General features: G+C 39.5%; 1 protein-coding gene across 5 annotated transcripts in view; it reads right to left on the reverse strand.

Annotated features, from left to right (window-relative positions):
• pbx3b (pre-B-cell leukemia homeobox 3b) overlaps positions 1-22,128 on the reverse strand; it is a 55,449-nt gene extending 33,321 nt beyond the window's left edge. For all 5 annotated transcript variants that reach the window (XM_075468515.1, XM_075468514.1, XM_075468518.1 and 2 more), the window contains exons 1-2: positions 20,635-22,128; positions 19,991-20,064 (exon numbers count right to left, since the gene is read on the reverse strand). In XM_075468515.1, coding sequence (XP_075324630.1) covers positions 19,991-20,064; positions 20,635-20,882 — 322 coding nt within the window. In that variant the 5' untranslated portion in view covers positions 20,883-22,128. The remainder of the gene's footprint in view (positions 1-19,990; positions 20,065-20,634) is intronic.
• Between the last annotated feature and the right edge of the window lie 1,680 nt (positions 22,129-23,808).

Consider the following 23,808-nt stretch of genomic DNA (forward strand, 5'->3'; position numbering starts at 1 on the left):
GTGCTCTTGCTTCTTGTTGACAAAGTGTTCCAAGAGCTGATCTATAAATCGCCAAAACTGATGATTCTAATTGTTTTAGATAAATGTGGCACTGATGCAAAGGTTAAGACCATTTTGTTACACTGAAAGCCAGCTTGCTGAATGAAGGAGTTATAACTTTGTCAGGTGACACAATACTAATGAGGCAAGAATGGACTTTTTTTTCGAATATTTAACACAAAATTATTTCTGAATAAACTATCCCCATATAATCACCCCCCGACCTATCAAAGAAAGAAAGGTGGGCCAGTTACACCATGTAATGAAAAGAACATAAAAGGAGATTGCTGTCAGTGTTGTTTATCAGAATTCAAAATCTTTCCCAAACAAACTCACAGATAAGTGTAAAAGAAAAGCATGTCACGCAGGCTTTGATCAGCTTTTTTGATGTGTTCATGTGTCAGCAGAAGCACTGCAATCAAGCTACAATACGTCTCTGAGGAAGCAAATGGTTAATGTAGGCCCACGGCTGTGAAAATAAATTACTCTAAATATGTAAGTGGACGTTGGAATGGGGCCTGTAAGAGCAGAGTGAGTTTGGGTAAACCAACAGTCTGTCTGCGGTAATTTATAGACAGCTATGATAAATACTATTTGTCCATGACAGTCACATGAAATAATAAACCAAGGCTGGCTATAAACATTACGAAATCCTGACACTATTGATTTATAATGTCTAACAGTGACATCAAACCAAACAAGTGACAGAAACAATGCCAGGGCTTTAGGAGCAGTTTGTCAACTATTAATTCTGTCAAAGGGGGTTTTGCTCTAAGCCGAGAGAGCTCGTCTTGCAATTGTCAATCCCTTTGCTGGAAATGACTGCAGCACATTCATGGGTAAGGGCTCAAGGCACAGCACCGTTAGCCCTAATTACCCCCATCCCTGCTTTGGCAACGACAAGACCAGCCTCTATTTAAAATGCATGTTAATTATGCAAATTATTAATTGGGCTGGTGCTTGAGGATTTGTGTTTATGCCCGGATTAGAGTTAATAACTGTATCAAGCCACGTTTTAAGCCTGACCTATGACAAGTAATGCTGAGGTGCTGAAAGGGATATTTTCCAATACATTACCCTCTCTTCTCTTCCAAGTCCGTTCCCCATTACAGGAGGCTGAATAAATGACACACAGATTCTCTTACCTCGCAACAACAGCCAGTTTGGATCTAGACACTGCTGTATAACATCATCGAACAATACAGCACAGTGGTACTTTGTTAAAAGCTCTGGTGGAGGAACAGCACTTTATATTTACCCGTAACTACGTTGCTCACAAAAGCAGACACCTAAATGCAGTCACAAAATAGCAGAGGGTCTTATTTCATGGCAGTCCAGGAGTTGCTGTCAGGCTAATTGCACACACCTGTGATGGGGACCACACACTGTCACCACCTGCCATGGATAACAGTCAACAAAAGTCTGAACTCTGAACGCAGAGATCACAATATCAACCCACAGTTCTTGAACTTTACCCCAGTCTTAAAATCTTTTCAGCAACATGCACGGTGGGCATGCTTGTTTGTACTAATTTCATGCATACAAAATAAAAGAGTTAATTCAGTTGCAATTGAAGAAAAAGCTGCAACCCATCGCTAATGAACCCATTTCAAATTTTTCCTTTTGTGTGCATATTTAATTATATGTCCCATGAAATTGTCAGTGTATGCTCATTATGGATTTTCCTCAGCTCCGTTCAATCCTCAGACATCCTGTCTGAGCTTGCCAAAACCTTTGGGAGCTCTGGGAGCGATCCCTCCATAGGGTTAAGCTTAACTTTGTGTGCCAACAGTCATGCATGAACGAAGAGCCGTTACATGATACCCGAGAGGTATGAAAGGAAAATCAACTGCCAACAGTTGCATTAGAGGACCAGATAAACACGTCAATAATCATAGTGATTTCTCACCATTTTAGCTCTTTGAGTTTCTTCACAAGTCAAGACCAAGAATCAATATCTGACCCTGATGTTGAAAAACTCAAAATGGTTTTGAGTGAATATATTAGCCTTATAGTACTGAGAGTTTCATCATATACAAAATGTTAAGTTATTTTTTTAAAAATGTAACCAAATTCTGGGAATTTTGGTATTACCTGCACCCCAATATATGATGAAACAGATGTTTTTTATTTTCTCAAATGCCATAGCCAAATTTTTATGTAACGGTTATCATGAGTTGTACTTTGTTACTTTGAATTCTGTGTTTTTTCATCACCAGCCATGTATACACATAGTAGGCCTATATATCTTTTCTTGTCTCACCTAATTTCAAATCCCTCTCTTTCAAACTAAAATAATAATGATTTTTGCATGCATTTTCCAGAAAATTTGACACACTTTATGTTTCAACAATAAACAGACCGCACAGGATGTCTGTCCTTCTGTCAGCAAGTCAGCAGTCTTTCCACTTCCTGCCATGAATGAAATGGTTAAGGGGGCATTAAGCTGTTTTGCTCAATGGCCCTTAACCAATATAAAAAAGTACTGAGATAGCATGGTCTGATTTATGCCCTGTGAAGACATTATCAGTGCATGCAAGCACATGCATGAACAGAAATACAGTTGATGTAAAAAAGAAAATGATAAATAGATCAATCATAACAAAAATAAAGGTTAAAATAAAATCAGTGAAACAACAGCAGACTAGATGAATTTAGCAACATAAAAAAGTCTCTAAAACAGCAAATAGACTTTTCCTTTATTTTCTAGAGAACCTTTTGTTTGTTGGAACTAAATTATAGCTTGATTAAAGTCTAACAGAGAGCTACAGTAAATCCTGTGTGAATGTTTGCTGCAGTTCCTCTAAAATGGGAAATATTGATCAGCATGATTTCCCTGGGTACTAGGTAGCTGTGGAGGAAGAGTGAGGGACATTATTTCAGGGACATATAGCCTAAGTTAAAAAAAAAGGAAAGAAAAAAAGGGGACATTTTGGTGTATGCTTTAAAACATGACTTTGTCATAGTGGCCTTTGATGGTGAGGCAAAAAGGTAGTTCATCATTGCCTGCATGGGAACCACAGAGGTGGTTGTCTTATGTTGATTTTCCATTATTAATTTGAGGCACACAAGGTCATTGGGGCCGATATAGCCATGAGAACCAGTTGTTATCTTAACACAGCTGTCAGGCTGAATCTGCATTGACTGATTATGCCATTGATTGGTAACATTGTGAGAAGGAAGCCCTGAGGATATTGCTCTAAAATGTGGTACCAAAAGCATCACCTAAAATAAGGCCTTATTATTTGTACTTTACATTACCTACAGCAGTGAAAAGTGCAGCTTCAAGAGTGTTGTATAACCATGCCTAAGACAGCAACAATCTGCTCTACGCAAATCAGATATAAATGTTAAATTGTTGCAAACATATGCAAATACAAGATAAACCTTGTATGTGAGAGAGGGAATGGGGGACCAAAAAGAAAATAAACATTACAAAAACTGTGAAATCTTAAACAAAAGGGGGTTGAATCCTGAGCAGCTGGCATGGAATGAACTCTTCTGGAGAGGGAATGCCAGTTTCAGAGCGCCCCGAGCATCGATTTAGAGCCAAGGCAGTAAACAGCTTTTATCAGCAATAATGATGGCATAATCCCAGCTAAAGAGGAAAGTAGCATATGGTGCAAAGCTTACAACTGCAATCCCAACAAAGTAGGGGGGATTTTCATCACTTTGTCCACTTGAAAGACACTGCCAATTCATTTTTTTTCTTTTGTCTTTTTAAAGATAACAATCTACATGGCAATTTTTTTTTTCAGAGTCTTTTTGGGCACCAGTGGCAGTTATTGGAAAGTGGGCGGAGAGTATGGATGAAATAAAAAGGGACATAGTTCAGGACTCGAACTTAGGCTGGCTGTGTCGGAGCACCTGGTCACTCAGTTGAGACACCCAGCACCGCAATCTGCATGATAGAATTAACACTTCAATCACACAACCAAAATCCTTACTGGTTAACTCTAAGCCAGTATAAGTTGTTGAACAATGCTTTTGCAAGTATCTGAATGTGAAATTGCAGTGCAGGCACAATAATGTACACATTGTTGTACCTATATGCTTGACAAGGTGACAACTATTGCTGTCTAACAATGTGATTCTGCATTACACCCGCACATACACATAGAGCATCTTTGCAGGGATTCATCCTGTAGCTGCCATCTACACTAACGTCAAACAATATTGTCTTGTGTGTCTGTATTTCACCTGTCAGTTTCATCATATCCTCCCATCATTAAAACAATCAAACTCTCCTTTTGATCAGACAGCCTAGACCAGGAGACAGCTCTTTTCCAACAACAGTTTAATGTTGCCAAGTAGCACTCTAGACTGGCTTCAACCTCTGTCATTGATTTTCTTCCAAGCTGTGACCATTCATTGTTTGTGACATTCTCCTGTCGGCTCTTTAACACCCTTCAACCAAATCAATTTCATATTTTTGTCAATGTCTTGCAACTGGATGAGCCAGATGGGAAGGGACGTCATATGATTTAAAATGTCGATTTTCTGGCAACAGTTTTATCTGCACATTTTATAAGACGTGGCTGGCACGATGAGTTTATTTAAGGATATATAATGCAGGAGAAACAAAAAAAAACACTGCGTTTCGGATTGTACATATTGTTCAACCAAATATTCTTCTATTTTGTAAGTGAGCATTTCTTTGATCATTGATTATTACAGTTATTAGTTGACATTGACATCCGTTTTCGATAACTGACACAACTGTTTGTCTTTAGTCTCAAGCTAACACCCAATACCACAAAGTCTGATCATCATATGAACTACCCTACTTCCGAAAGTAGCTACAAGTGGTGCTAAGTTTTTGTGCAGCATATCTTAGTTGGCCTTTCATACCTATAAACCAAAAAGAAAACTGCTTTCTCTAACTCTAACAAATAACTAATTTTTTTCCTCTCCGTATGTGTAGCAGACCATATGGCATTGCCCTCCATTATACTTTCAATATCACACACTAACAATGACAACAATAATAGAGCGGGTGACCTTGACTTCCCGTCTGGACTCTAAGAATAATATCTGATAGCAATATTAAGTGCAACAATAATGAGATGAATATTCCCCATTTATTGTAGACAGCTTTAGGACAAATTCTGAAGGGAGAGCCGCCTGCTGCAGCTACATGCTGGTCACTCTTAGTTGTCAAGGCTGATTTATTGCCTCCTAGCTGTTCAATTTCACATTTTGTCCTCGTCATATCCCCGACTCATGATCATTCTGCACTGACCCTTGTAGGGCAGGCAGGGAATATTGATAAAACAATTATCTGCTTGCCGTTCATTTGATTTTCCATTTCAATTACGGATTGGAGGAGGCAAAAAGAAAAGATTGCGGCATTGATTTTTTTTCCCCTACCTTACAACAGGAAGGAGGCAGGCTTTGATGGGATGCTTTGGTGACATGGAATAGGGGAAATAGAAGAGTGCTAGCTTTAGGTATTTTACTTTGAGCGTCATAAACAGTTTGTGAATTTGGTGCTCCTTCACATGGACAAACAGCAGTTTTTCTAAATCCAAAAAGATACGCAATAATTCTACATCTAACTTTTAAAAATGATTTTCCAGACACATGTATCGCATACTCGTGACATTGTTAACCTGAGGTAAACACTGTATGCGCCTTGCACTCTGGAGGCCAAAGGACCCAAAGGTCATAGCAGTTTGTCAGTGACACCATTCAACTCTAGCCCCCTTTCTGATGGTCTGCCACTGTCCATTTGTCACTCTAAAATGACAACACAGTTACATCATACTTGTTTTCCTGCAGCACTGACACAATGCTCTACCACCTCTACACTGTACAACATTGTACTGTGATGGGGATGATTTAAGACACACCACTGCTGCAACAGATGGAAATAAAGCAGTTCAAGAAACATGGTAAATATTTCATTTTCAGTGAGGTGTATGGTAAAAGCAGAGTTTTAGTCCAAAGAGCTGTGTCAAATGAATCCATTACTACAAAGAATAAATAGATTCTTCTGTAAATGATTTGGAACATTGGTAATGGCAAAAGACCTAATGGTAATCCTGGTAAAATAGCCTTTGGGGAGCCTGGGAAAATCTGCCTTAGTGAAGTGTCCGGCTCTCGGCCAAAACCCTGTGTAGAAGGGGGAAAGGGGGAGGGGAGGCACAGACTTCACAGAGATGACAGAAAGTGCGCGGGAGAGAATGACAGACAGAGAGTTGAAGGGGGAGGGAGATGCACTCTCAAGGAATCTCCAGCCGTGGATGAAGTTAAGTTCCACTGTTGAGCATAATCGAGTAAAAATGCTGAGGACTTGAAAGGGCTGATGATAATGCTATTGCTGTCCAGTGATCCAGCACGGTCACAGGCAGCAGCAGCAAGGCACAGTGCTGTACTACTTCCTATATCACAGTCCGCTCCGGCGCACACAGCAGCTCCCAGGAGATTTCACATGGCTGACCTCAAATAAGTTTGGCTTTGATCAAAGTTTAGCGTTAGCATGATCAGTCTGCTTACTGCAGATCAGGTGATCAGGGAGATGAGACCTGGGCTGGGTTGAGGTCCTGGCAAAGACTCCTTCCCAAAGCTCCAGTGCACCCTTCCAACACCAGATTATGTTGGGTAATTAAGGTAATGAACTGGCTAACGTAACAGCGCATAATGAACCTTTTTATCCCTGTTCTCTAAGGTGCCTCTTGCAGTTCATCTGACACATCTCTCTCTGCATCACTTGAAAACAGCTTTACTTTAATTTTATATCCTGATTTCTGGTGCTTTAAATGCTGGAACTGTTATAACAGGTAATTTAAGACAAAAGAAAAGTTCCACAAGAATTGTCTGTGTGTTATACAATGTAACAATGGCGCTCTTGTTCATAGATTGGGCAGCAAGGAAGAAGAAGAAAGAGTGCAAAGGCACCTTTGTGGATATGTGCACTTGCCTGCACTGGTGTACATCCGAGTGAATGGCCAGGCCTCATGTCGCTCTGTGAGGCAGTGAAAGGCTGCAGTCCAGTTCCCCCCAGTCAACCTCCTACCCCATCAGTGCATGACTTGTCTGCCTGCTCCCTTTTCATTTGAACACATTTTCTAGCCAAAAATTTCACTTCAATCTCACCTCATCTCTCCATACTACATTAACCCCTGGCAATTGCCTTCCAAATGACCCCATTAAGCTGTAATTGCCTCAGCAGGCCTGCTCCCTCGCTTGTAATTCTGTGCAGCGAACCCACCAGACGTTCCCCCGGCATTGTTTCATGTTCTGGCTCCCATCAAACAGTTCAGATGCTGAACCCCCACCCATCCCACTACTCGCCATCTCCTCTCTGTCGTGGCTGGAGCTGTTGGTGCTCACCAGTAGCACTGCCAGTGGCATTCTCTCCTTGTCTCCACAGCAAGCCCACACAGAAGGTGCTGTGTCCTCATTCCCTCCTTAACAGCCAAACTCACTGTCAAATCACAGAAGTGCATACTTTCATGACAAGAGACCTTTGAAATAAACCTTGATGTGTTTTTAAAAAAAAATCTTATGATGTCAGTCTGTAAATATAGCGGAGTATTTGGTGTAACCTGTTAAAAAGAGCAAACCAACATCTTGGTTTGTAGCTGCTGAATTTTTCTTCACTTGTCAGTTGCTGAATTAGCTGTGGCATAATATTTGTATGTAAAAACCATAATTTCTCTTCACTTGCCATTACAATGCTGTTGGGTGCAGGGGAGCACTTCTAGTGATGACACAAGCCACAGCAACCCCCACCCCCTCGAGCACAACTTCACCTTTGCTGCTCCCACTAGGGAGCTGATGTCAAGACTGCTCAACTTTTTGAAGAAGGCCTCTGTGGATAACTAACGCACAAATGCGGATAGGTGGAGAAAGTGATCCTGACAGTGATGTATTGCAACTAGTTGCAGGTGTCAAAAAGAAGATGCTCTGCCAGCCATCGGTGTGCATGCACTGTATATATGCATGCGTGCACACATCTGGGCCCCCGCATGTTTTTTTCAGAACATGTGTCCCGACTGTATGCACAGCATGCTTGTATGTTTTTGTGTGTGTGCTGCCAGACATTTAATGTGTGCACATGTGACTGTTCATGATGTCTCTAAGCTTTTACATGTGACCTGGTATGGGGGGACTCTGACTAATTATCCGTTCAACACTCCCTCCATCTCAAGCAATACATCCTCCCTTATACCCATATTAGCACATAAATGCGCTTCACTCACACACTGCTTCTTTGTCTGCAAGTCAAACTGTGGTGTATTTAAGTTAACACAATCTTCAAAAACTATCTTCCTTCTACACACTTTATTTGTTTATAATAACTCTCTGGATTGTGGAAGAGCTTCCCTGTAGAACAGTAAAACTGGGTTCCAGTTTTTATGCTGCGGCCCTTTATTGTGATTTGAAAAGAGGTTCTGAATTCATTCTAAGCCAAGCTTTTTCTGAACACGCAAACCTTCAAAAATGCTTTAGATCATTTCATTCTCTCATTGCCTGTTTATTTAAATTCATTCTTTTCCTAAGCAAATGTTCCCAGGAATATCAAGGTGTTTTTGTTGCAAAGCTCTAACTGATCCACGGGGATTTGCTTCCAACAGCCTGTCTCTCCCTTGCCTTTCAACACAAAACTCTGCGCTCCAATCAAAATGAACCACCAGGGACCCCCCCTCCTTTCCCTCCCCCCTGAGCTACGCCTGCTCCGAGTGCTGTGATAGCAGCCTCTCTGCCATTGATCGCGGAGTATAGCACAGAGCATGTATGCCACCGTTAGCAGAAAACAAAGACCTCTCTCCTTTTAATAGCGGAGCAGACTATTAATGCACCTAACGTCTTCTGCTTCTCTGTGCCCTGAAGAATGAATGAAAGAAAGCAGGTTGCAATTAAAAAGGTTAACTAGGGTCCACGTCTCGTCTCAACTCATCTTTTTCAAACAAATCTTTTTACCTTGTATACAGATTGATATCTTTTGGGAGTGCGCATACACTTGCCACAAGAGATAAAAACACGCATTCATGTCTTACTTATAATTGTGTTCCATGTTGCAAATCTAATTGTAGACACTGAATTCAAAAAGGAGACACAGCTTTATTGATCCACCTAACACAGACCAGGAAGATCTCATGAATTAGGAATGAGATAAATCACCATTAACCCCAGAGAACCCACCTTGTGGTCGACCACTGACAAACCGCACTATCCTTTTTTTTTCCTTTTTTTTTTTTAATATTCATGATAATTCATTCTGGCAAAGTATAAATATAACTATTCAATGAATTCAGCATGTGTCTGTTTATTTAATCAAGAGCTGATTTACTTGTGACAGAGAATAAATTCTTCTATTTTCTTTGAGCCTCTATAAAATTGCCATCATTTTTAATTAATTCTTAATTAAAATATATTACACCACAGCTTCTACCCATCTCTCTTGATATTCTAACATAATCAATTCAGAACCATTTACATATCATTAATTAAAAGCTTTCCTCTCTCATCCTTAAAATCATAATGAGGGCCGATTCCTCATTAGTAACCTATAAGGGAGAAAATAACAATACAGTGGAGAATGGATGGCACATTCCACAGCGAGTCCTTTGTCTCTGAGTTTTTTTCTAACACTTCTAAATTGGATTTCAGAATTACTTAGTCAATTTTCAAGGAAAACAAGTGAAGCAACAGAGACTATATATTATACATGTGTGTCTCCATGTTGCTTGGAACAGTACTACAAAGCCCATCTGTGTCATGAGGCAGGCTGATTTTGCACAAATAGTGTAAACTTGAAGGAAACAGAATTTATCATTAGCGATTTAGAATAACGATGCTACACACGGGACGAATTGCAATTATAAAACAGCGTCTCAATGAAAAAAATTCATATGTATATATACACCTGTGAATAGTGACTCTTCACGATAAATGTCAGACATGCAGTTTTCTCTGAGCAATAAACAATTCTGCATTAATATAAAAGCCAGTTTAATGCTTGTTGTCATGCATTCAGACGGCATAATTGAATCTAAACTTGTTTGCATCTTCACAAACAACGGGACAAAAATCATTTATTATCCTGACTTTAAAAAAATAAAAAAAACATTGTTTCTGCTATCTTTCCATCTGGAGCTCTCTCTTAAAGAAGAGTAATAATATCAAGTAATGATAGGTATTGTTATGCCGAGGATCAGGCACATTCTGATTTTTATCGCTCGTCTCTCACAGGTGCTCTGGCGTTACTTGTCAGGACTGCATGTCTGGGTCTTCCACATGTCAGATAAAAATCGCTGCACTTGGTGTTTCGGCAGCCTGACAGCAATTTATTTGAATGTTTTGTCACACTGGTGTTGGTGCATTTTGTGTGGGCTGCTCGCCGGAATGGAAACAGCTCATAGCTTCCTGACACTCTCTGATACACACACACACACAAACATAAAATCACAGATGCATACTGCACTGCAATTTCACTCACAATTTAATATATATATATATATATATATATATATATATATATATATATATACATATATATATATATATATATATATATATATATATATATATATATATAGAGCAGCTGGTAAACAATGTATTAATTTATATCTAACACCCCATAAAGCAGGTGACGCTACTCATTAACACTAGCTATCATTTAAAAAATGTAATTTACACCTATATGACCACACACACCACCCTATACTGTATGAACGCCAAATAAAATGTCAAACTAGCTGGCAAACGCTGATGGTGATCGACAATTACAGTCATGAAAGCACAGAGTATATTTTCTTACGTAAACGTACTTACTCTTCAACTCTAATATTGTCCACAGTATTTAACAAAATAATACACGCTGTTTGGAGCATGTCAAATACAAACCATGCTGCAATCGTTTGATTCTCTGAGCTGACATGGAATATCGAGTAAGTTAATGAAATCCTCTCAAAGACAGGAACTCTATTTTTACACTGTGATAATTAAAGTACAGCACAGTTATAATTTACAGCCCTCGCCTAATTGCATAGGAAAAGTAAAATGGGAGAGCTCTACAGTATGAGAGGAGATTAAATGTGTGTCTCTGTGTGTGTATCTTTAGTCAAGAAGAGTGAGCGTAAAAGAGTTTCACGTGCATCTAAACAGCAGGATTGTATCTTTCACCATCATGGAACATATCAAAGATAAGGTAATGAAACATACACTCTTCTGCTTTTTTACTACCAGGCCTTTTGACAAATCGAGTACAAACCAAAATCTCCATAAATCATTATTAAAGACAAGTATATCATCACCAGCGCATATATCTTCCCCAGCCTGACCTGTAGACTAATGAGAAAAGGCCCAGACTATCTTGTCTGATTAATTAATTCAAAATGTCGGCTGTTATTCAAATGTGAGGCTGGTGTTATTTGAATAACACTTGACAGCGACGCCTGAAGAAATAATTTCTGGTTTGTGAGGCTGCTGCGGCATTACTGATGATGGCTCATGGAAATGTTAGAAGCCGAGGAGGATTTCTCCCCTCTTTGCTAGTCCATTCGCTTTCCCTCCCTCACTTTCTCAATCATGATAGCTCCGAGAAGTATTTCATTACTTCAACCAGGCTCCCCACCTTACCCTCTCCACAATTATGGCTCTTTCTGCTTTTTTTTTTTTTTTTACTGTCTGTCCTTTCTCTGTGTTTGTATTCCCTCCCAGAGCCCTGATCTACGGGGCAGTGCTTTGGCTCTGCGAGAGACATGCTGGCAAAGAGGAAGGTCATGGTTTTTACAACTGCAGCTCCCCAATGCTGACAGCCCGTACTGCCAAAGTGACACACTCTGTTTGGCTTTCCCACGTTCATACAGCTCCACAGCACTTCGTCTTTATCAAGGAGCACGCCACACACACGCACGCACACACACACACACACACACACACACACACAAATGTGTGCATTTAATCAGCCTCAGAGCGTCATTTCTTGTCAGTGTGTAACAAAATGATCACATGTACTGACACAGAATATGACAACAGACAATAGTGGAATTTTTCCCATTTGGTGCCTCACTTTTCCTTTTTCTGTCTTTTTTATTTTAGTGTACGAGCCAGTGGATTGGGGGTAGGGAAAGTAGTCACGAGAGAAAGAAAACCATGAATGTACGTGCTGAGGCCCAGAGGCAGCGCACACCCCTCTATCGCTTCCCTCATCAAGCATGGATTCTAATCAGGGCTGGGGAGATATAAGACGCTCAGTCATTAAATAAATTAACTCTGCCACTCCATGCTCTCCTTCAGCACCCGTGCAAGGCCCGTCGTGCTCTGCATACTTACAGGGGCTCACCTTCACGCTGTACCCTAGCATGCCTGCCAACACTCACACACAGGTTAGAAACAAAACTTGTATATTTAGAGAAGGAGATAAAACCACACCTCCTGTCCCTCAGCAAGCCACAGAAAGCTTTTACATAATTGCATTGAGAGACAAAATGATGAAACAATCCCTTTGGAAATTAAAGGTATGTCTCACAATTGTGAATTAAAAAAATTGGGATAGCTGTTTTCTGAAATCCAGTGTTGATTCAGAGGGTCGGTGAGATGGCAATGCCATGAGTTTGTTTTTTGTTGTTTTTTTTCTTTCTTTTTTTTTAAGGATCCGAGCAGTGTGCTGCCATTCATCAAGAGGAAGCAAGTGCAGTGACGAACAGTAAGGGAGCTCAGTGTCGGCTCGGATCACTGACACAAACAATCAAAGCTGACACAGTCTTCGTATAGCACCTGCCACTCTGGCAACACAAATAGATCAATATGAGGGGAGCTCATTCACTGTTTAAAACTCATATCCTTGCACCCACATCATCTTCCAGAGCACTGTGATGTAAAAAGTGCATGCTTAATACATATCAATCATTCTGACAGAGGAAATGCTTATTTGAGGTGCCAACGTGAGGCAAATACACGGTGTCAGCAGAATGTCCGTTGTCAAAACTTGCCATTTGAATTTTCAAGCACATTGTGCCGAGACAAATGTCCTTAGAAATCCCTTACATTGCAATTTATATCATTTTTAATGCGCAATTTAATTCTCCATTACTTATAGAGGAAGTACCTGGGAGGGTGGAAACGCATTAGAAAAAGTAAGAAATGAACAGAAGGGTCTGGGGATCTCTCGAGCAGACACAATTAAATATTCATGTGTCTCCTCCTAGGACACAACAGATACAGATCATTATCATGGCAACAGCACACCACCATTTTGTTCACACGTTTGGCTTGAAATCAATGGGTGTGTATGAAATTCCATATGAAAAGAAGGCACAGATAGAAGGCTAGTTATTGACTCCATCATCAAAATTAGAAGTGCTCCTTTTATAGTTCAAACAGCTTATATAAATATTAATCAGTGTTATATTCAGAGTCTTCATTAATATAGCTAAAATTACCAGCCGTGGGTGAATTTCCTTTCAAAGGTATATGTGTCCTGTCCTTCTTTCAAGGCACATGCCACAGGACAGCCCAATAGCCCACAATGTTAGTGAATCATTCCAAAATTCATTACAAGCAATCAGCCCTTCCCAGATGCCTGCTTGAGGAAAAACCAAGAGAAAAATAGCAGTAATGTACTCTGGATGACCTCCACCTTCTGAAGAGGAGAAAAAGCAGCCTTTTTTTTTTTTTTTGCTTTTCAATCCCCATCAAAGAGGAGCAAAAGGAGGGACAGCATTCCCCTGCTCTCGATCATTAATCATAGTTTTCTGGGAGCAAGTGCATATTAATTTCTGTCATCCTAAACATCATTTGGTATTGTTATGCCACAGCTTAGTCCTCATTCACCAGCAGACGTTGGCCGTTCCTCCTAGTTTGAGGGAAGACAGTGCCTGTGTGGCTGTGTTTCAGAGCAAGAGGCCTTTATCCCTGGGGCTCTGACACCAATTAAGCCATTTCACCGAGAGACGAAAACAGGGCCCGCAGTTTCTCTGTAACATGAGCCAGCACCTAGCTGCTGGCCCCTTGCCATCTTTCCATTACTTCAGACGGAAAAATGAACTTCAAGGACTTAAGAAAACAAAAAGATAGTCTGTGCAGCAAATGGTTTTACTTGGCTAACCCCTAACAAAATTACATACAGGGAGGTGTTGACGTGTTTGTCCACAGAACACCAGCAGTAGCACACCAGTTTCACTCTCATAGGCTCCAATAAAACAATAATAGAAAATTATTCAATAAATACTTAACTTCAAAAGTACAACCAAAATAATGTGATATTTTATGTCACAACTGCAAAGAAAAATGCACCTCTTTTTAGACCCCCCTTCATCCAGTGTTGCCTTTTAGCAGGCGGTAGAGTGGAGTTTGTCTTAAGGCTATACCAGAATAACGCAAGGTTTGTTATGAATTAAATATTAGAAATCTTAACACAGCAGCCAATAAGAATTATTTGCCTTATTAAAGCAGCAGAAGACGCTGATTAAAATTTCATTGCATTGCAGTCTTTTTCCCATTTCTGCCGTCGATATATCATTGTAATGTATGAAACGTGGAACAATAGCATCTGGAACAATGGAAAGAGAGGTTCAGATTTCAAGCTTGCTAATGAGGAAACGATAGCAGAGATTCCCTTTTCCTATCAATGGAAGACAATCTCGTGTAAAGAAAAGACAGGTGACAGTTATATACCACACTGCCTTTGAGGAGCCATGGACTGCCACCGTGACAAACTTTTTTAAAGTGAGATTTAAAATTGTGGTTTTCCTCATCTCTTGCTCAAATTTACTTTTGCTACAAAATGCCATCACCTGTTGGAGTAACCCTTGCACATATTCACCCACACACACACAAATAAACACACTCCAAATCAAAAAATAAAGAGGGTTGTAGTCTTCCATAAATGTTAAACATAAAATGTTACTTGTGCAAAAGCAGAATATAAATAAATGCAAGATTGAATTATTGCACTCACAAATGATAGTCATTAGTTGTCCACATGTAATGTGTACAGAGTAAATGGACATCATGGTGTGTATTGTCCCATGAGAAAAACTCCCTGAAACAGTAGAACTAATGAAATAGGGCCCTATAAATAGTGGAGTCATTACTGAGAAAGGATTTGGTTTGCACCAGTCTTTTACTTGAACCTTTCTTACAGTTTTAACCATGTCTACGGCATAGGATAAAGACCGGGTAAAGTTCATGTAAAAAAAAAAAGAAAAAAAAGAATGTGGGGTTTAATAAAACAGGCTGCTTTTTGAGAAAAAAAATCTAAAAATAAGGAACATAAATTTGATCATTTTAAAATTCCTCAAGACTTCTATTTACATAGAAAAGTAATATTTCAAAATTCTCTTTAAGTGTGTCTGGCAGGTCAAAGATCTTTTACAGTTAATCTCAATGATGCGTGATAACATAGTCCTAACTTGCCACAGCATGACCAGTTGTATCACTCACATGTGTTTACTCTATTATTACTCTATCGCTTTCAACAGGAAATCATAATTTGATCCACCTTCTTCCCGTCTGCTTCAGATTCATATTTTTGTATTCAGCAACAAACAGATGCCACAAAAAGCAAGAGGGGTGTGTAAAGAGTCTCCAACAGGCATGCTCCTACTGCTGTAAACTAATTTCAATCAATCCTTCCTCTTTGCATCCAAAGCAGCCTCTGCTGGCTGCCACCGCCTGAAGATAACTATTTCACCACCTCTGTCATGCCTAATTAACAACTCAGATGTACAATTCAGAAATTTCGCAATTAACCTACTAAAATATTGTTGGAGGATGCTAATTGTTATGCCAGTTGCCATAAAGACTAATTTGCATAACGTATGTGCAAAAAACAATTATGAGCTGTTGATCGCGCAGGAGCCTGCAGTAAATGCTTGGAGCGATGGGGGGAGAGGGGAACGTGTGCTCCAGTGTGCAGATGGAGGGACAGCACCGGATCATTGTGCAAAAAAAAAAAAAAAAAACAGATTTGAGGATCTGTGAATGCAGACACAAGCCAGCACCGCTGCAGAGACATCTATCCCCACAGCACAAAAGCATTTACCCTTCCAAATGAAACTGATATGGATACTTCTGGATTTTTTTCCCAGTCCTCTTTGTTTAGCTCTCCTCCTTTTCATCTTTGCTGATGGGGAAATGGAGGGTATTTGGGAGCTACTTAGATAATAGCCACATATTCCCCGGTCCCCCTTGTGCTTTAGAGGAGGAAGCAGTGGCCATGCCATTGAGCCAGTCAGGAACCCAGCTGTGCACGAACCATTCGGCACAACACTATCTAGTCACTGCAGCCGCATCACTGGGGCTCCCTGAGACAAAAAGCAGCCAAAGTCAATTGTCTCTGCTGCTGAATAGCTTTCTGTTCTCTGTCATGCATTTACCAAGGCTTTTTTTAGGCTTTAAGAAGCCCAATAAAATAAAATAAAAATATTTTTTGTTTACCAGCTATTTTAATGCATTTTTATTTCTGCCACAGCGGTGACAATTTTTTTTTACAAAAATTAATAAATAGTAACAATAATAATATTACCAATAATAATGCTAATAATAATTAATAATGACAATTATTTCTATAAATAATGATAACCCAATAGGAAGGGTTATGGAGAAGGCTCATTAACTTTATCAGAGAACATTGAAATTAATGTTCCCTGAAGATTTTCATGAAAAATGCTTACCTCCTCACTTCTAACTCTATTTACTCCAGGTAATGCTTTTAGTCTGCCTTGCATGTGGTTAATTACAAGCTCATCCAGAGCTGTGTTCGGTTTACACATTCTTTCAGACCTGAACATCACATGTAATATAGAGAAAACAATACAGATACATAAAAGCATGTCACACTTTTTTCAGAAGCGAAGTGTAACATGTGCAACAAAACGGCGACACTTGCTCCACCTATGAGCGCAATCCCTCCCTAATCCACTGCTTCAAACACTGGATCACAGCATTTATCAGCCTAGATCTACCACATTCCCTCCCTCTCCTACCTCCCCAGACCCCCCGTTTCTGAACCTGATGAGTCAAAGGTCAGGAAAACAACAAGTCAATACGCAACCAGAAGAAGCGCCTTGCAGCTGAGAGAGCTGTGGAGAGGGCTAAGCCGCTCTGTAGCACTCCATGATTTAGCCTGTAATAGTTTTCTGTAATCTCTTTCTATTGATTAAACCTCACATCAAAGAGGAGTCTTGCTACAGAATCTCTCTTTTCCTGGTCAGAAATACCATATGGAGGTAATCTTTCACCTTTGTTATTCTTGCCGCTCCCGCTGGTGCTGCTGTGAGCCCCTCTTCCAAGCATGAGAGCGAGACAAGGGAGTAGCCAGCAGGATAAAACAAACCCAGCGCAGAGGAATAACTGCAAAACTCCTCTGAATCCATGGCAAATTTTATTCAATGCTTTCACTGTCTTCTCGTGCAGCCTACACAGCAAAAGGTACGATGTGAATGTATCCTTTGTCTTGAGACATGGGAGCATTTTGTCTGCCATGTTTTACATTTTCTCCAAAAGAAAAAATATCACACACAGAAGAACAAAGAACAACACATGCCAATAGAATCTCACTTTTCATTTAGCTTATCTAAATGCAAAACCAAGAAAATATAAGGGGGCCCTCCTGCTAAAAACACTCAATTTAGTGACAGGCAAATGACTTCATGCTGCCACTTAATCTCATTTCTTGCATAATGCTCTCTAATTAGCATATCAAAGTGAATTAATACTTCTAGGGCATTAGCAATGCAGAAATATGCTGCAGCTCTACAATAACAGTGAAAAGAGTGTTATAAACTTCTAAACCCCATGACAGATCCTCAAAACATCTTACTATCAGTATAAAAAACACTTTCAAGCTACAAATAAAAATAAAAATAATGATAAAAAATACACCTTGATCACAAAACGAAGCCAGACCTTAATCTCGCTTTCATCAGCACACATGACAATAAGTCCTGATAACATGATGCATGTGCACAGTAATTACGCTGATGATGCTTGGTCCGCTTTCAGATTTATTATCAAAAGTTATCTTCAGCCAGTGGTGGGTTTCATGACTAAAAGACAGTAGTCCCATGTGTCATCTGAACAGACATGAAAGGGCCAAAGAAGCCCTGCGAACAATGTCACAGGAGCCAGTGAAAGGCTCACTGTGTACTAAAAAAACAGGCCGGTCAACAAGGCCAGCAGACCAGCTGAGCTCTGTCAGTGGCTAAGAGGGGGAGGCTGTGACTCTAAACCACAGGTTAACCATGCACACACACACGCGCACACACCACCCCTTTCTCCTGCTTCTTCTTATCGCAAGACACATGGACCAGTCGGTAAGTGTGTGTTCTAATGCAAGAACAGACGTTCTTATGCATACATTTCTTTAAAATGTTGATTTCATTTTCATTTGTAATTCTGAAACTGTTTTTTTTTTTTTGTTTTGTTTTGTTTTCTCAAACTAAGGAGCTTAGCTGAAACTTTCAAATTATAATTTTGGAATGGTGTTTTAAAAAAAAAATCAGTTATCAGTTTCCTCTTTTTTTCTTTTTATTCCTATATCAACATCCTGCAGTCACAGAAGTACTTCTACACTGGAAAAGATGTTCTCATCGGATCTGGCATGTGGTGGGATGTGTTATCTGCATCTTCGGTCTTCAAACTGTAACTCTTTCACTGTCATAAGCGAGACCGGAGCACAAACATAGCACAGCTCTTTGGTTAGACAGAGGACCCCTGCCTGTCCCTGTGGACACCACCTGTGTTGAGGAAGTTCATAAAGTTTTATGATCTCTTACAAGCTCATTTCCTCATAAACTGCACAAAGGTCACAAATCTGACAAGGGATCAGGTTTTGCTTAATGTTTTTTTTTTTAATCTACATTCCTATTTTGTTTGGCTGAGAAATACATATATAGATATATATACATAGATAGATAGATAGATAGATAGATAGATAGATAGATAGATAGATAGATAGATAGATAGATAGATAGATAGATAGAAAAATATCAATGTACAGCAAGTTGAATATTTGAATGTTTTCAGTTGTGCTTTGGCTCCAGTCTCTTTGTTTCTAGAACAGAGCAGTCACATAAGTGAAAAAGATAGACACCCTGGTCTGTTAAAAAAGAATAAAGAAAAGAAATAAAAAATGTATGAGGGCTTTATTTCAGAATTTCAAGTGACGTAGTTTATAATATGCCCAAAAGCATAAACATTGAGGGTAAATTGTAGGAATCAGTATTGAGAAACATGAAATTCTAATTCTAATATGGCAAATTTAGACCTACAAAACTAAAATAACATAAGAAAAACATCCCCTGCATTTTCTGCTGGGGCTCATGCTTGTATAAGTGTGCAAGCACATTTTTTTAAGTTTATTAACCCAGTTCCTAAGTACACAAAGACCTACTTCTTACTAATTACTTTTTTTTTTCAAAGTAAAATTTTTCCAATTAATTTTCTCTAAGTATATTCTATCCTCCGAATTTCACCAGAATTAACCATCCAAATTTTTTTTTTAAAGAAGTCTGCATACAGCAGCACTCTAATCGTAGCTAAAGAGCGTAGTCTCCTTGAAACCGTGGCACTTGTTGTCATGTTATAAAGCATGAATTCTGTGTGATCTTCGCAGTGTACAGCATATGCTACGGGATTTCCCCATCCTGCTCTGTGCCAGGGTGGTGAGTCTGAAAGCTGGAGCACACTTGCAGTTTAAATCCAAGCAACCAGTGCTGGAAAAAACAGTCCTGCATAAACGAGAAGATCTTGGGGGGGAAACAAAATCTACCTGCTGTTCTGAGACAACAGTATTGTTTCCGCATGGCACAATGACAGATTTAAAAGGGTGATTGATTTATTTGGCCAGAGGTCCCCTGTAATCTGGATGCATGATGCCACTGGATCACCAAGAGGTAAAAATGCCTGTAAGCTATTGTTTTAGTTCTATAACAAATTCTGTGTTTCTCTGAATTTAGTACATAATATCAGGATATGTTTAACAGAAAAATCTTACCTGTCTTTTCTTTGATTTCACAGAGAACGCTGAAGAGAGCTGGTTTCATTCTGTGACAGTTCAGTCCATGTTTCCTGTTTCAGTATAAGAAAAAATAAAATACTGAAATAAGTTCACTGATAAATCACACACTAGTTGTGAACAAGTAAATTGATTTATCAAGAAACGAATTGAAGTTGTCTCTGTGCCATTCACCAACATACTTTTATGAGTTATCATCTACCACTACACAGTACAGCTTTCTTTCTTCAGAGTTAAGTAGAAGCAAGTGTAGATGAAATTCCATAATGAATATTACTCCCAATTAAAATGTATTGTAGTTAATGAGGCGTTAACTGTACTGTAATGAAATCAACTGGATTTTTACAAGTTATAATTTCGCAGATGTTTGACTTTAGTGCGCACAAACTTTTTGTACAGCACCTCTTCTCTCAGATACATGCTGGCAGGTACTTTCAATAAAATTGTGACAACTTTGTCATGCTTTGTGTGGCAACAAACAGGCAACACCTAAGATAATCATTACAGCCACTCCAGCCTATTGTTAAACATAGGGGAGTTCAGTTAATCGGGCCACATCTCAACAGTGATGCGTGCAGCGATTTGTTTGGGGTGAAGTTAGTAAAACATATAAATCAACCAACTTTGCTTGCGCCTCGTCCAGACTTTGATCAGTTATGGTCATTATTTGATGCAGAATGTCACCAATGTCTTGCTTTCTTCCGTCTCCGTCTGTCCCATCGTGTCCATGTGGAGGCGGCAGTGCCATGCCTCCTTGCACCGAGTGGCCAGCTAGACTGACACCGCCGATCGACTGCATGATCCGGGCTTGATCGTCCATCGTAGCCGCTAAAGAGTCTGTGCACTGAGCCACACAAATTGAAAAACTCATATACGAAATCGGCTATAGCATGTGCCGTAGACTGGGTAGATGAACGACTGTGTGGTTGTTCGCAAAAATCGAGCACACACAGTTTTATATATATATATATGTATATATAAACACATATATATATATATATATATATATATATATATATTTGGATAGCAATAGCAGTAGAGATGTTTTCGCGTAATTTTTTTCCAAGTTCTCGCTGTCCTCTTGTTGTTTTACGCGCGGTCCAAAGTGCCAAAACGCGTGGCTCTGTTTGTAGAAAAACGCATAAATCTTTCTTCTCCTTCTGAAAACTTCTTTATCAGAATTGACGGTCCATCATATCCCGCACCGATCCTCGTACCAATCTGTCTTTTCTCTGGGATTTGATTGTGGTGTAGACAGTAACGCTCCTTGAAGATCTTTCATTTATTGGCGCTCTTCGTGAGAATCCCGGCGCATTTCCTCCCGAAAATGTCCAAATCCTTCTCGCGAAGCACCGGCAACAACAACAAAAACAAAAATTATCCAATGTGGAAAACGTGTATACAAATCAAACAATCTCAGCTTCGCAGGTGTTGCCAACAGTAAATGTGCAGAAATGTTTCCAGCGCCAACTGACAGTATTTAAGAAAAAAAACACACAATCTGTGGCATAAGATGTCCAAATGTTACTATAAAAAATATGAAATGTACAAAAAGTTGGGAGATTTCTGCTTGGAAAAAAAAAGCAACAGCAAGACGAAATTAATTAGGATACAAGGTTGTAAAAAGGCGATGCGCAAAAAAATATCTCGCCCTGCTGAAATTTATGAGCTCCAGCCTCTGCCTGTGTGTGTTTTATGTTGTTTGATGGCAGCGGTAGTGAGCGATTGACAGTGTGCCAATGCCACTCACTCAGTGCAGACGTGTCAGAGCAGGGTACAGGGGTGGAATTTTTTTTTTAAAAAGATACAAAATACAAGATGAAAATGCACGCTCCGCCCTGCAGAGGAGGGGTCTATATTCTTGTCACTTCTCGCCTGAACACCGAAAAACAAAATGTTAAGAGCTAGTACTTAGGATGGTGATTATAATGATGAAAGCACGGCAGAGTCCCCTCTCTCTTTCTTGCAGCAGCGGCAGCAGGGTATCCTCGTTTCCTTACGCGTGCACGTGCAGCTATGTGCATATTCTCTATCAATGATAAAGATTTAGCCCTGCAACACCACAGGCAAATACATAATGAGAGTTTTTATACAGTTTGATGTAGAACTGCATAGTCGCTTGTAAGCCTCGATTCAAGCCAGGCGAGCAGTAGACATGTTTATATTATTGGATGTAAAGCCCATCGACCAATCCCAGGCGAGAAGGACGAAGACTGACGATCCGTCTGTCCTATTGCTGGCAGATGCATGTTGCCGAAAACCCACCCACTTCATCCCTCCATCTTCACGCTGCTCGTGTAGAAGGATAGGAACTTCTGATTGGTCGTTGCCACGAGTGACATCCATTGCACAAGCAGGCGGCGCTGCTCAGTGCTCCTCCGCAGTTGCTATGGCAGCAGACTAGTTGTTGAGCTGGATGCAAGGCAACAAATATACTGTGTACCTCTACAGTAAGCATGTGGATCATGGATTCATGAGGGAAAGAGGGGGAAAAAAGACAAACAGAGGACTGTTTTCAATTTAATGAAATTACATGATAAAATTGCAGGACTGAAGCTTGTGGCGATACAGGCCGCTCTGTTTTTCCAGTACTGGAGTTCCACATAAAGAGCATTTTTCAAAGAAAAGATTGTGTGGTATAAAGCCTTACTACTTAACTTTTTATACAAAAGGTATTCTGTGATGTAGTTTTGATCCTTGAATAAAATCATAAAACCTTAAGACCACTTTTAAAGGAAAACCTTGGCCCTCCCGGTTGTTCTTGCAAGTAAGATTCTAAATTGCTATTGCAGGCGTCATCAATCAAAACATTTTTTCTCAACATTTTGAAGTTTCCTATACGTGTGTCTGTTTCTATTTAAAGAAAAGTTTAATAGCCGTATACCTGGAAAAGATTTAATGTCAATTTCAATAGGACTTTTTGGTTGAACATTAATGTCTCCAAAGGGGTTGAGAGTCCAGACAGATCTGATCCTTGTGGAACACAGTTTGTTCTGAGGCACTTGATGCTCAATAATTATAACTGAGTTATAAGATTCATAACTTTAAGTTACTATGGTGGAGAGGACTTTAGTGTTCCTGTGAAAAGTGGTGGCAGTTTGGTTTGTGTTGTTCATGATTTTGTTTCTCAGGATTAACAGAATCTATCTGCCTCACTTGAGCCGTCTCTATGCTGTTTTAGGCAAAAAGCAAGGGGAATAAATGTATTTTTCGCACCAAATGAAAAAAAAAAGGAAAAGGAAACCTAACACTTGAAGGACTGCATTTATTAAATAGCAGCATACCTGACATGGCAGCTCTTGACCTTATTTCTTTATAGTAATTACATGCTGTTTTGACAGTGATGTTACAGTGTTTGTTTAAATTATACTATATAATTTCAACTCACTCTTGTCAGCACAGAACAGACAGAAAAAAGATTGTTGATAATGAAGCACAATTTTTTCCACTTTCTGTTATTGCCCATAATTTGCTACTCATTAATCTTACTTCTTTAGAATACAGAGTTAAGTGGATCCATTAAAATGTTGTCCTAAACTGTCCTCTTATAACATATTCTGTGTTCTTATGGGTCAGTGTGACGTGGTGAAGACTCTCAGTGGATGATTCACCTTCATGAGTCAGAATTGAGTGACTAGATTAAACCGCAAAACATGAAGCAAGTTTAGCCAAAAGAAAATAATTTAAAGTGCAAGATGTCATAAAATAGATTAAAGCCTACAGTATTAGAAGTATAAGAATGCACTTGATTTGACAGAAGCTACACATTCTCATAAATGGAGTTTTATTTATCAAAA

This window comes from Odontesthes bonariensis, chromosome 6 (assembly GCF_027942865.1).
Source record: "Odontesthes bonariensis isolate fOdoBon6 chromosome 6, fOdoBon6.hap1, whole genome shotgun sequence".
Lineage (NCBI taxonomy): Eukaryota > Metazoa > Chordata > Actinopteri > Atheriniformes > Atherinopsidae > Odontesthes > Odontesthes bonariensis.